This window comes from Artemia franciscana, chromosome 12, assembly GCF_032884065.1.
Source record: "Artemia franciscana chromosome 12, ASM3288406v1, whole genome shotgun sequence".
NCBI classification, from domain to species: domain Eukaryota; kingdom Metazoa; phylum Arthropoda; class Branchiopoda; order Anostraca; family Artemiidae; genus Artemia; species Artemia franciscana.
In genome coordinates this window covers 36,521,345-36,535,252 of record NC_088874.1, presented here as the reverse complement: position 1 = coordinate 36,535,252, position 13,908 = coordinate 36,521,345, and the positions used below count along the sequence as shown (strand labels likewise).

The following is a 13,908-nucleotide window of genomic DNA, read 5'->3' as shown; positions in this document are numbered from 1 at the left end:
TTTAACCAAAACAAAATGACTCTTTGTCCTTTTTTTGCCCTACTCTTACTTTTGGTAGCTTTGGATTGCTTGGAGTTTACTCGATTATTCTTTTAATTTATGTTTTAGATTCAATTTAATAGTTCATAATAACCATCACTTGTTTTATGTTTGAATTAATTATTCATTTAAATCATTTTTGTTTAGAGTTTCATTTAATTGCTCATAGTAGTTTTTGTTTGTTTCAGATTTAAACTATTTCATAACTTTATTGCTACTCTTCTTTTTTTAAAAAACCTTTTTTGGAAAAAATTCTTTAAAATAATTGGCTTGATTGTTTGCTGACATGAATTTTACCATATGTTAATTAAGAAAATATTCTAATTTTCATTAAGCTTGGACTGCAATATAAATATTAAGCATAACATCTACGTGGATTGTTTTGTTTTAAAATGAATATGCTCAAATATTCGCATGTCAAAGTTAAAAAAAATTTGTTTTGTGGTTTACAATTAAATGAAACCACATTTTTTGTAAAATAATTACTTGGTATCAAAAAAGTGTTCTTTAGTAAGTTCTTGAAGTATATTAACAACAAAAATAATTTTTGCTAAAGATATGGTATGTGATTCCTTTAATTTTAAGATACAAATTACAGTCTTTGCCGTATTTCCAAAAAAAAAAAAAAAAAAAGGTGCTGCTTTAAAATTGTTGTTTTTGCTGCAACATAAATTATAAAGAAAAAGACAGGGGAAAAGGACGGAAAGGTCACAAACTCTCTTTAAACTTATGATCCAATCAAAAGAGTCAACGTAGTACATCTTTAGGATGACGTGCAAGGCAGCAAAGCCACCAGGCCACCGGTGGCAAAGTATTGCATAGTAGACTGAGTTAGGACTTGCCTAGTTAATACTGTGAGTCAAGACTTATCATTTCTGCAACGTTCAGGTTTTTTATTTTTCACAATAACGTGACATTAAAATTTTGCAGCTGAAACTTAAGTTTCTTTTACTTTAATAAGGACTTTAATTAGTTTTGTTCTGACATACGACATGACACATTTTATCACGGAGTCGTAAGATTGTTTGTTTCGACACCCAATTACCCTATAGCTTGGACTCAGCTCGGATTTGTACTTTGTCAGGATTTAGGTCATTTCGATATTGCGTCCCTAAAATTTTTCCACTTTAACTTGGCCAGTTTTTTTCACTAAAAGAGGATTTAGCTCATTTTTTTACTAAGTTAGAACTTGTGTCGTCTTTGGATTGGGTTAGTCTTTAGCTTACACTTAGCTTATTTAATGTCCATACATTATTCAAGTTCATTAACGTCATAACATATATGCCGTTCTACTGTATATTTGTAATGTGTAAATTCCACCATAGCCGGTCCCAAGTCCGGTTCTGAAAGGAAGAGGGTTGGGCGATAGGCTTGCTACCTGTCCCTGCAAAAAGAAATCAGCAACTGAATCGTTGACTTTAGACTCGGATATGACTACTACTTCCCTAACAACCTCAGCATGCCCCCGGACCCGATTTTTGACTACAAAGCAACAACTGAAGCTCGGATTTTGGAATGTGAGAACGATGAGCCAGATCTCAAAAACTGAACAGATACTGAAAGAAGTGATACAGTACAATATAGACATAACAGCCATTAGTGAAACTAGATGGCTTGGTAGCGGGATGGAACCCCTACAAGATGGCTACGTCCTCGCATACAGCGGACATGAAAACAGACGCCAAGCAGGTGTGAGTGTACTGATGTCACCTGCAGCTAGGCGAGCGATGCTAAAATGGACACCTGTAAACGAAAGAATTATTTACACACGATTTTGGTCAGCTCATGGAAAACTCTCAATCGTTGCCTGCTATGCACCAACTAACGAAGCGGATGAAATAGAGAAAGACAACTTTTATGAAACACTACAAAGTGTTGTTGCAGAAATTCCTAGACACGATATCATATGTGTCGTAGGTGATCTCAATGCGAAAGTAGGATCTTGTCACAATTACTGTCCTGAAGTCATGGGACAACATGGAATAGATGATATGAACGAAAACGGAGTGCTACTTGTCGACTTCGCCCAGAACAACGACCTTGTCATAAGAGGTACATGGTTTCAACACAAGACCATTCACAAATATACATGGACTTCACCTGATGGCTGCACGTCCAATCAAATTGATCACCTCCTCTTTTCACGCAAATGGCGGAAGAGTCTACTCGACGTGAGAGGCTACAGAGGCGCTGATATACAATCAGACCATAACCTCATGGTTGCTAAGATCCATCTAACGTTAAAAGCGACACAGAAAAACAATAAACCGACAACACAAAAACCCTTCAACGTTGAGAAACTGAACGACAAGGAAACAGCACGAATGTTCCAATTAGAACTTTCAAATAGATTTGAAGCCTTGCAATCGGAATTAGAACCAAGGGCTGATGTCGAACGCATGTGGGAGAAACTTAAAACCACATACAGAGAAGTTTTGGACGAGAAATTAGGCTATAAGAAGAAAAAGAAAGTGAGATGGATTTCCGAACAAACCTGGATACTTAATTGATGCAAGAAAATCAGCCAAACTTTCCATTCTGGTGGCCTCAGACGCATCTGAATTAATTGTTCTGCAAGTCTCATATAGAGAAATAGACAAACAAGTAAAGAAGAGTGTCCGGACCGACAAGAGGCAATTTATTGAACAGAAAGCAGCTTTGGCAGAAGAGGCAGCAAAGAAGGGAGATTCGAAAACAGTCTATAGATTAAGCAATGAGATGATTGGAGTCAAACCTACCAGAGCTAATCTAGTAAAGGACGAGAATGGAGCCCTTTTGACAGACCCTTTGATGATTGACGAGAGGTGGGCAACCCACTTCGAGAACCTACTAAATAGACCGAGAATAAATGACCAAGATCTAATTCCTGACACTCCATTTATGATTCTTAATGCAAATGAAGAACCACCGTCTCCAGAAGAAATCATAGCCGCTGTCAGAAAGCTAAGGAACGGAAGAATGCCAGGAATAGATGGCATTACATCTGAGATGTTGGAAACTTCAGTCCGCGACTGCATGACAGTTTGGGCTGAGCTACTAACTCAGATACGGAGTGAACAGAAAGTGCCCAGTGACTGGACGAAAGGAACCATTATTAGGCTCTTCAAAAAAGGCGATGCGCTTGTTTGTGGCAACTGGAGAGGTATTAACATAATGTCGATACACAGTAAACTTTTGTCAATTATTATATTACAACGCCTACAGCAGAAACTGGACCAATATCCCGCCTTTAGCTACAGCACCAGGGTAGCTGGCCCGGTTACCACATATCCCCCTAGGAACGGCTCTGTTCCCTAGGCCTTACTTTTGCTGGTCCTTTTAAACAACCTGAGTAAAATGTGTTGATCATTATTTTTTTAAACTTGGTATTGGAGTAAGGGCTTGGGTTCCTAGGGGTGAAAGGATATCCAAGGAAGTCTGGTTGCCCTCTGATCACTTTGAACCCTGAAAAGGCAATTGTCTTCACTAGTAATACTTTGAAAGAGACAAGATTTGGAAAATATATTTTTTTGGTGAAATATTGTATGGTCTAAGCCTTAACAGATAATTAAAACCTTACACTCAGAGCTCCCAATTTTCACTTTTTTTTCTATTTTTCTCAATTTGAGACAATTTGGTAACGATTCACAAAAATTGGGTGGAGTAGAAAAACGTATCTTTTGTTAAATCTGAGGGGCGATGCAATTTCCCTTTTTACATTAAAAAAAGTAGGAAACACTAGTCAAAATCTGGGGGGGAGGGTATGTGTGAAAAATTTTGAAGACTGATGCCCCCCCCCAAAAAAAAAGAAGAAAGAAATGACACCATTGAGAATCTAATCCCTTTAAAGAGATACTAACATAAAATATAATTTAGTAAAACTTGCAATTTTATAACAACTGAGGAATGCAGAACTACTTTAATATCCAGATATAACAACATAAAACAGGAGGAAAAAAGATGACTAGAAATATTAATGGCAGTTGCAAGACTAGAGCTTATCACCATGCACACACAAAATAGCAGTGGTTGACACCGAGCCATAAGGATTTGAAACTGTACAAGTGTAGCTTCCTGTGTCCTCTAAAAAAAGAAATTTAATATTTAGTACCAAATTAGTTTAATACTAATTTAACTAACTTAATGTAGATATAATAAATTAAATCAAACTATACATTTAATTAAATAATATGAAATTTCATATTAATTAAATATTAACTCTAACATAAGCGACATGTTGAAAAAGAATTGAGAAATTACAAAAGTAGTTAACTTCAAGTTGGCAACGATATAATAAAATGTTTGTAGCTCTGTCGAAGAGATAATGAGAACTTACTGTCCAAAATTTACATAGTAAAAAGTGTGCTTCTGTTACATTGGTCTATTTTTGTGATGTAATTTTGTAAGCCAATCAAAATTATTCTTTACGCAAATGTCAGAAAAGGAAGGCAAATAACCCCGCCTTCTTTACCCTTGTTGTGTTTACTTATTGCTACTTTGTTAAATACCAAAACCATACAAAAAGGAAATAAAATAGAAGAATGTATATCAACCTGCACGGTTCCTTTGTAAGGATTTTTAGCCAATAAAAACGACACAAATTTTCCAGACAGAACAATTCTTACAAGTAAACTATCGATTTCTCTCTGGCTCTAACTAAATTATGTAGTTACTCGCTTTTTATTTTTATAATAATTTTTATGTTTTCTTTTTTTATATTTATATGTTTACATACACAACAAGAGCTAAGAGCTCATATGGCACTTGTGACGAGGCGAGAAGAGCTAAGAGCCAAGAGATCATATGGTATGAGCTCTAACAAAATTCTATGAATCAATAGATTGATTTAAAAAGGAAAATGAGAGGCTTAATGCCGGTCCAGATTTAAAATAAGAGCTCTGACACAAAGTCCTTCTAAATATCAAAATTCATTAAGATCCGATCACCCACTCGTAAGTTATAAATACCTAATTTTTTCTAATTTTTCCTCTCCCTTTTGCCCCCCAGATGGTCGAATCTGGGAAAACGACTTTATCAAGTCAAATTGTGCAGCTCCCTGACACGCCTACCAATTTTCATCGCCCTAGCACGTCCAGAAGCACCGAACTCGCCAAATCACTGAACCCCTCCCCCCAACTCCCCCAAAGAGAGCGAATCCAGTACGATTCTGTCAATCACGTATCAAGGACATTTGTTTATTCTATCTACCAAGCTTCATCCCGATTCCTACACTCCAAGTGTTTTTCTAAGATTTCCCCCTCCAAATCCCCACAATGTCAAAAGATCTGGTCGGGATTTGAAAAAAGAGCTCTGAGACATGAATTCCTTCTAAAAATCAAATTTCATTACGATCCGATCATCTATTCGTAAGATATAAATACTCCAATTTTCATGTTTTCAAGAATTCCGGTTCCCCCCTCCAACTCCCCCGAATGTCACAGGATCTGGTCGGAATTTGAAATTAGAACTTTAAAGCACAAGATCCTTCTAAATATCAAATTTCATTAAGATCTGGTCACCCTTTCGTAAGTTACAAATACCTCAATTTTCAAAATTACCCCCCCCCCCCCAATTCCACCAAAGAGAGCAGATCCGGTCCAGTTATGTCAGTCACGTATCTTAGACAGGTTTCTATTCTTCCCATCCAGTTTCATCCTGATCTCACCGCTTTAAGTATTTTCTAAGATTTCCGGTCCCCCCCAACTGCCCCCCCAATTACGCATGATCCGATTGAGATTTAAAATAAGATATCGGAGTTACGAGGTCCTTCTAAATATGAAGTTTCATGAAGATCCGATCACTCCTTCGTAAGTTAAAAATACGTCATTTTTCTTATTTTTCAGAATTACCCCCCCCCCCAATTGAGCAGATCCGTTCCAATTATGTAAATTACGTATGCAAGACTTCTGCTTATTTTTCCAACCAAGTTTCATCCCAATCCCTCCAATCTAAGCGTTTCCCATCATTTTAGGTCATCCCACCCCAAACTTCCCCCAATGTCACCAGATCCGGTCAGGATTTAAAATAAGAGCTTTGAGACACGATATCCTTCTAAAAATCAAATTTCATGGAGATCCAATTACCCGTTCGTAAGTTAAAAATACCTCATTTTTTCTAATTTTTCAGAATTAACCCCCCCCCAACTACCCCAAAGAGAGCGGATCCGTTCTGGTTATGTCAATCATGTATCTAGGACGCGTTTTTTTCCACCAAGTTTCATCCCGATCCCTCCACTCTAAGTGTTTTCCAATTTTTAGGTTTCTCCCTCCCAACTCCCCCCCCCCAAATGTCACCAGATCCGGTAGGGTTTAGAATAAGAGCTCTGAGCCACGATAAATAAAAAATAAAATAAAAGGATACGGCATGAGACTTTACAGTCCCTACCAGCGGTGCTGATCTCCGTTTCTTGGCCCTTCAGCCAGGAAGTGCAATGGGGGGTTGGGGGCCAACCATCCTGTGCTTTCGCACACCCTTCCTGTTTACCTTCCCCAGATTTCTCCAGGTACCCATTTAAAGCTGGGTCGACTCTGGCTAAGCTTACAGAGTCACGCCACTGACTCCCGTCCCAAACTGAACAATTGGGTACACTGGGATTTGAACCCGCGTCCTTTCAGACAAAGGATCCCAAATCCAGCGCACCAACCGACTGAAAATAGTTGAGTTGAAAATACCACGATATCCTTCTAAATATCAAATTTCATTGAGATCCGATCACCCGTTCGTAAGTTAAAAATACCTTTTTTTTTCAGAAATACCCCCCCCCAACTACCCAAAAGAGAGCGGATCCGTTCCGTTTATGTCAATCATCTATCTAGGACTTGTGTTTATTTTTCCCACCATGTTTCATCCCGATCCCTCCACTCTAAGTGTTTTCCAAGTTTTAGGTTTCCCCCTCCCAACTCCCCGCCCCTATCACCAGATCCGGTCGGGATTTAAAATGAGAGCTTTAAGACACGATATCCTTCTAAAAATCAAATTTCATTGAGATCCGATCACCCGTTCGTAAGTTGAAAATACCTCATTTTTCTAATTTTTAAGACTTACTCCCCCCCCCAACTACCCCAAAGAGAGCAAATCAGTTCCGATTATGTCAATCATGTATCTGGGACTTGTGCTTATTTTTTCCATCAAGTTTCATCCCGATCCCTCTACTCTAAGTGTTTTCCAAGATTTTAGGTTTCCCCCCTCCAACTCCCTCCAATGTCATCAGACCCAGTCGGGATTTAAAATAGAGCTCTGAGACACAATATCATTCCAAACATCAAATTTCATTAAGATCCAATCACCCGCTCATAAGTTAAAAATACTTCATATTTTCTATTTTTCCGAATTAACCGACCCCTACTCCCCCCCCCAGATGGTCAAATCGGGAAAACAACTATTTCTAATTTAATCTGGCCCGGTCCCTGATACGCTTGCCAAATTTCATCGTCCTAGCTTACCTGGAAGTGCCTAAAGTAGCAAAACCGGGACCGACAGACCGACAGACCGACAGAATTGGCGACTGCTATATGTCACTTGGTTAATACCAAGTGCCATAAAAACTGTGCTTTAAATAGAGACACTGGAGACTTATCTTTAAACCTAATTTACCATATTTAAAAAAATAGAAAAAAAATTCCTTTTCATTCTAAACCTAGATCTATTGACCGTAATAACAAATATTGTGTCAGTAGACAGACTGTACTAATCGCTAGAAACATAATTCTTGCTCAACCTAATTTTGAATAGTCTTTCATTATTCTTTCCAATCAGAACAAAGAGTTAAGGCAACCAGTTTTAAAACGACAAAAGGTGGAATCTTATAAGAGCAGTTCTGTATCTGTAAGATGAATCTTTTAGAAGGTACAAAGACATAGCAATAGTAAAAATTCTTGATTAATTTTCAAAAACTCATAACTAATCCCCCATGTTACTCCAAACTTACAGCTCGTTACAACAAAACATCTGATACCAATGTCGGGTTTACCATTAAGAGGATTACCTGTAGAGGATACCGGTAAACCCGGTAATCCATGAAGAGGATTACCGGGTTTACCTGTAGAAGAAATAACAGAGGAGAAGAATTGTTTTGGATTTGATAAGCACAAAATGAGCATACCTACAAACCCCTTCAGTCTACAATATTTCTATTTACAACAAAACTCAGGGTTTCTTATTTAGACTAGTCTAAGGACTGGAAAATCACTCAATTATTTCGGCTTCCACTGGAAGAGAAATGCGTCAGCAAAACTTGTACCTGAGAACGAGAAAATCTTATTCCTGAATATCACCAATCTTAGATATTTCCCTGTTCAGTTATACAAGAGGTGTGCCTGAGCTAAATCATAGTCACATCGGATTGGACCACATAGGATAACAGCTTAGGAAAATAGACGGTTTACTTATGAATAAGCATGTTTGAGAATTTACTAAAAAAATGTCGTTTTTTACCGGCTAAGAATTTTACACAAAACAGATCAGATTTCATAGAGGCTGGGCTAACGTCTTCTCTTTCTAAAATTCTTTATTAGGTTGCATTGATTGCTGCAGCCACGATACGCCTAAGGGACAAAGTGATTGGGATAAAATACGTCGAAAACACAAACCAATGATGAATGCACACTTTTTTCCATGCAATTATAGAAAAGTAGTCCATTTTTTCTTTTGTATAATACTTCACTGTCTTTAATGCCTTGTAAATCTATCTGCTTTCCCAAGAATTTCTTTTTCGATGGAAGCCCCAAGGACCAAGTCTATGTAGTTCCTAGTTTTCTTCGGTTTAATCTCAATATAGCCAAAATTTTAATAATTAATATATCGGCAGTGAACACAGAGACTATTTCATCGTGATCTTCTGTGAGGAAAAGGCCGGTTCCCTTTTAGAAAAATGGGGGTAAAACTTTGATGGTGTTATTTACTTTTGAAATTAACAAAAGTCCCCCCCCCCCATTCAATTTTTTGTATATCCTAAATATCTTGTATCTAAACCCCTTTCTAACTACACGTCGAATAATTTGAAAAAGGCTAGCCATATTATACCACGTGGGCACCATGGTAACTTTTCGGTAATATTGTGGCAAAATACAGCGTTGGTCATAACTACATTACTTATGACATAACGATACGTTATAACGATACTTAAAAAAGCGGAACAGGCCATTACGGTTGCTTTTTCATTTCCTACAACAGATAGGCCTTATCTTGGATACCATTTATCCCTATTTGCACCAACTTGAGCATAAAAGTCCTTTGATAAAACATTATATTTCTTCCTAGGACCTTGTCTATCAGTTACTGCAATTGTATGTGAAGGTATCCGAATAAGTAAACGTTAAAATGGGGATTAGTTTATTTATTGGACAGTAAAAACAGACACAAAAGTTTGAATATTTCACCGTATATACAGTGACTGTCATCAGCAGAAATACTTCATAGCAGAACATATTTATACAGAACAAAATAATAACTTCCAGTTCATTCAAATTTTAATGTTTTAAAATTTCTGCTGATGACTATCACTGTATATGTGATCGAAATATCCAGAATTTTGTCTCTGTTTCCACCTTCTAACAAATGGACTTATCCCCATTTTGACGTTTATTTGTTTGTCTTAAAAAGGCAGAGTGGTTTTTGAAAAAAATACCAAATTTAAGGCATTAAGTAGAAAATCAGTAAAGTTATCCTGCTTTCAATAGCCCATTGTGGGTACTAAATTCTGTTCAGAAGCACGTGTTGGAAACCTATTGCAATTAATTATTTTCTTATTATTCTGCTCATTATTTGCTATTTTTTGATTATTAATTATTTGCTTAATAGTCTCCAGCTCTTCCTTTTGTAGATAAGAAATTCTCAAAAGAGTGCTCTTTTAATATAAGTTATTTACGGTTAGTTTCAAGAGTTTACATTTTTTTTTGTAATAAATTCCTTTTGATGTTCAAACCGCTTTAATCAAGGAAAACAATGGCGCTTCTTCAAAAGTTAATTGCAATTAATCTTAATTAATTAGAATAGGATTTGATAAAAATGGGGTTGATTTTAATCACTACTGTCTCTATCAGTCAAACCAGCACTATCTCTTTTCAGTTCAACTACAATTCAAGTTTTTGAAACTTCCCTAAACAAGAATTATGAACTTCCTTATTCTTTATATGTCCTACTCTACTTCTATACTGCATCTCTTTAACCTGGAAAAGCAAATTCTAGATAACTTAATGCCATGTTTCCTGACTCTTAGAGATGACAATCCCAGTTAAAAATTTTGTAATTCATCACTCATTAGATACAGGATCTAAAAAAACTATAGTTTATAGCCCACTAAATTTAATATGATACGTTACTGTTTGACTAGAAAGGTTTCAAGTCAAACTTCAGTTCAAGTTTTTCAAGTCAAACTTGAAGCTGAAAACTTCAGCTTCAAGTACTAAGGACAGTGACAATGGAATGTGATTGTTTGAATTGGTTAGGTGTAAACTTCACTACCGTGGAGTACCTTCACATCTTGAGACTCTATATTGCTTGACTGCCAAGGATAGTGAAAATGATATCTGATGGTTTGAATCGGTTAATATAGACTTCACAATCGTGAAGCACATTCACAGCTTGAGACTCTATTTTGCTCGAAGTGTTTCAATTGGTTAAGTGTAGACTTCACAACCGTGAAGTACCTTCCTAACCTGAGACTGTGTTTTGCTTGAAGTCCCATGGATACTGACAATAAAATCTAATGGCTTGGATTGTTAAAGTTTAGACTTCAAAACCATGAAATGCCTTCACAACTCGAGACTCATCTCGCATGAAGTTATGTTTTAGATCACATAAGTAAAGACTTCGCAACAGTGAAGTACCTTCACAACATGAGACTCTATTTTGCTTGAAATGCCAAGGATAGTGAAAATGTGATGACACTGCCATATGTATATAGAAAAAAAAATCGGAAAAAATTAGGGCTATAATTTTTAATGACAAAGACCTCCACAGTCATGCAACTTTATGTAGCGGCTGGTAGCCAATAATAATAATAAAACAAACAACAAAAAAAAACAAAAAAACCTGGGTGAAAAATCAACAATAAGAAGCTAGGAACCAAACAGCTTAAGAAGGTGTAGCTTTTTTTTGAAGGTTTCATTGTATTTCAGAATCTAAAGATCGTTAGTGTTTGAATTTTTTCAGACAAAAATGTTGCCAAGCGTAACTAATGACTTTCGCGTATCTATTTTCACAGTTCAACGTGGCAACACTGACGGAATATGGTACTGCCCTAAATACATTACAATTTTGAAACCCCTAATGGAAACTCTTCAGAAATTGTGGCTGAATATGTTACTGTTATGCACCACGAGACCGAGCTTTGCTCAGTTCAAGGCAATTGTCATGCGGCAGGGTTCCATACATGTGATTCTTACTGTTTTGCTTAATTTGGCATACACGAAATTAAAACACAGAATACTTGTTGTTCTTAAGCATCTTCAAATAAGTAATAGTTTTAAAACCATGTACTGCGTTTTGGAACTATTACAATCTATTCATATAAACCTTTATTTGCTCGTTTGGTTTATTTTTTTTTCTTTACTCTTACGTTTCATGTTTCATTGTCATTAAAAAAAAAAACGAAAAGAAAAAAAATGAGCAATATATTGTCGTCTAGTACCACAAGAGCAATTAAAAGGGAAAAATATAATTGCTTCAGATTCTAAAAGAGCAAGATGGGAAAATATTTTATAGTAAACATGAAATCAAATTCTTACAAAAAAACTAACTCAAAAACAACTTAAGTAAGCACTAAAAAATCGAAGCAATGTTATATGTTTGAAAAAACTTAGATAGGAGGTCTAGGGAGGTCTCAATACAAACTGACCCTTCAATAATTGAAAAATACCGAGATCGAAACATCACCTTCATTATAAAAGATTAAAGGGATGTGATTTAAAAAATGTTAACTTTTGCAGAAAATCTGAAAATAAATAATGACCCAGCTTACCAGGGAAAACTTCAGGTATATGTAGCTGTGATAGTCCCTGAATGGACGAAATTATGTAGTCCTTTGAAGGAATTATAGCATTTCCATCTTTGAACCACTCAAAAGTCAGTAAATAACCAGTAGCTGTACAACTAAAAGATACTGATCTTCCAATAAGAGAATCAAAGTCTTGAAGAGGAGTAAGGATAATTGGAGGATGCTCAGGATCACATAAGGTGCTTCTCAAGGACTCAGGCCCTAAATACCAAAATAATAATAAAGAAAAACTTAATTTAAACTACAAACTTGGCTTTAATCTGTAAAAGCAACGAATAGGGGAAAAGAGAGAGAGAGAGAAAGAAATAGGAACATAGAGGGAGAAAAAAGGAAAGAGAAATTTAGTGTCAAAGCAATTTCAGTCAATTTTCTAAAAATTTTCAAAACATCCGTAACTCAAATATTGGAAAGTAAGCATTCTTCAGTATATCCATGAATTAAGCAAATAAAACCATCACCAATATTAATAAATACAATTGTTCTAAAAGATTTAGGAATCATTGATTTCGCTTTGCAGTTTTTAAGAAAATTTGCGGATTTAATAAATTTGCACATTTTTGAACAAAAAAAAAAAATTTACTCAATGAGAAAAAGCTCAACGAAGAAGGTAAATTTGGCGCATTTTTCTGAGGTAACGACTTGAGTCATTAAGGGGTACATTGCTTGAAGCTGTTGATGTATGAAGTAATCTTTTCTTAGAATTTTTTTCTTTTCTTTTGCATTCATCAAGTGTTGAAGGAAATATTTCAGCAGTTTGCAGAAGCGCTCACAAATACATCATTTATTTTTGTAGTAACAGTAAGGAAATTCTACTTTGATTTTTTTTTCAACTTCTCAACCTCATATTTAGAATATGTTAAGAGTATACCACAGTTATAATCGGAAGTATAAGATTAAATTCACTACATTAAACAAGAAAACGGCAAGACCTGAGCAAACCGGTTTCGTAGTCACAAAGACAAGTGATGGGTGACAGAATGCATTGGACTTATTTAATTTAGGGTATATATTTGCATATTAGGAGGTGGGGTGGGGGTAAAGTATAGTGGGCTGCATGAACAATATGTTAGCTACAATTATTCTGCATAACATGAAGTAAGAATTCTTTTCTAACTTCACGCTGGCCAAATACTTTACCCCCACCCTCCCTAATGTACAAATATATAGCCCAAATTAAAGAAGTCCAATGCATTCTGTCACCCGAGTCTTGTGGATATAAAACATGAAATCGGTCTTTGAAGGTCTACAGATAAAAATTCTTAAGTGTGTTCTGAATAATTAACAAGTACCGAATTTTACGGTGAAACCATTGGTACAATCCCATTCCTCTGAATAGAAACTGGAGCAATAATTTGAATCTAAAACATATTTCAAAAGTCACTTAAAAATAAAAGTCAATTCTAGTTAGAAAATTTCAAAAGTCACATTAGTATAATTTAAACAGTTTGCCAAAGATTGTGTTTTTTGGCCATTTATCCGGGGACGAGTGAAAATTCAGTCATCCCAGGATCGGATGAGAAGAGGTCACTAGAAACGTATTAAAAGAAATTGGAACTTCATAGGAGACGGGTAAGATTTAAGCTTTGAAGAGTTTGGAGGTGGAAAAGGAGAAAGTGCAGCAATGTCAGCCTCATTTAGCTTGAGGTAGCAGGCAGCTGCATTGATTGTTAGTGGTCCAAGTAGCAGTCTTCGTTACATCTCCAGTTTATTTTTTCAGCCCACAGTCACTATGTCTCAGCAAGTGAGCGTAACTAATAGCGTTAATAGTACTTTACTTTGTATCTTATCGTCTCATTTATTTATTTTTATTAATAGAATACTGATCCATTCTAAAGTTAGAGAATTGTAACGTAGATAGTTTTTGTGTAACAAACCTGAAATTAACAAGAAAGTTA

At 35.9% G+C, this 13,908-nt stretch overlaps 2 protein-coding genes across 5 annotated transcripts in view; one reads left to right on the top strand and one right to left on the bottom strand.

The window, feature by feature from the left end:
- The first annotated feature begins 1,469 nt into the window (after positions 1-1,469).
- Positions 1,470-2,549, top strand: LOC136033520 (craniofacial development protein 2-like). Its single transcript, XM_065714266.1, has one exon. It carries the CDS (start codon positions 1,470-1,472, stop codon positions 2,547-2,549), a length of 1,080 nt encoding a protein of 359 aa, XP_065570338.1.
- Positions 2,550-3,922: 1,373 nt separating this feature from the next.
- The window catches only part of LOC136034062 (titin-like), a 148,026-nt gene continuing 138,040 nt past the window's right edge, over positions 3,923-13,908 (bottom strand). For all 4 annotated transcript variants that reach the window (XM_065715179.1, XM_065715180.1, XM_065715178.1 and 1 more), the window contains 2 exons: positions 11,978-12,214; positions 3,923-4,101 (listed from right to left, as the gene is read on the bottom strand). In XM_065715179.1, coding sequence (XP_065571251.1) covers positions 4,010-4,101; positions 11,978-12,214 — 329 coding nt within the window. In that variant the 3' untranslated portion in view covers positions 3,923-4,009. The remainder of the gene's footprint in view (positions 4,102-11,977; positions 12,215-13,908) is intronic.

Bases quoted from the DNA above. Each gene is read 5' to 3' on its own strand.
- LOC136033520 (XM_065714266.1), top strand. From the start codon at position 1,470: ATGACTACTACTTCCCTAACAACCTCAGCATGCCCCCGGACCCGATTT.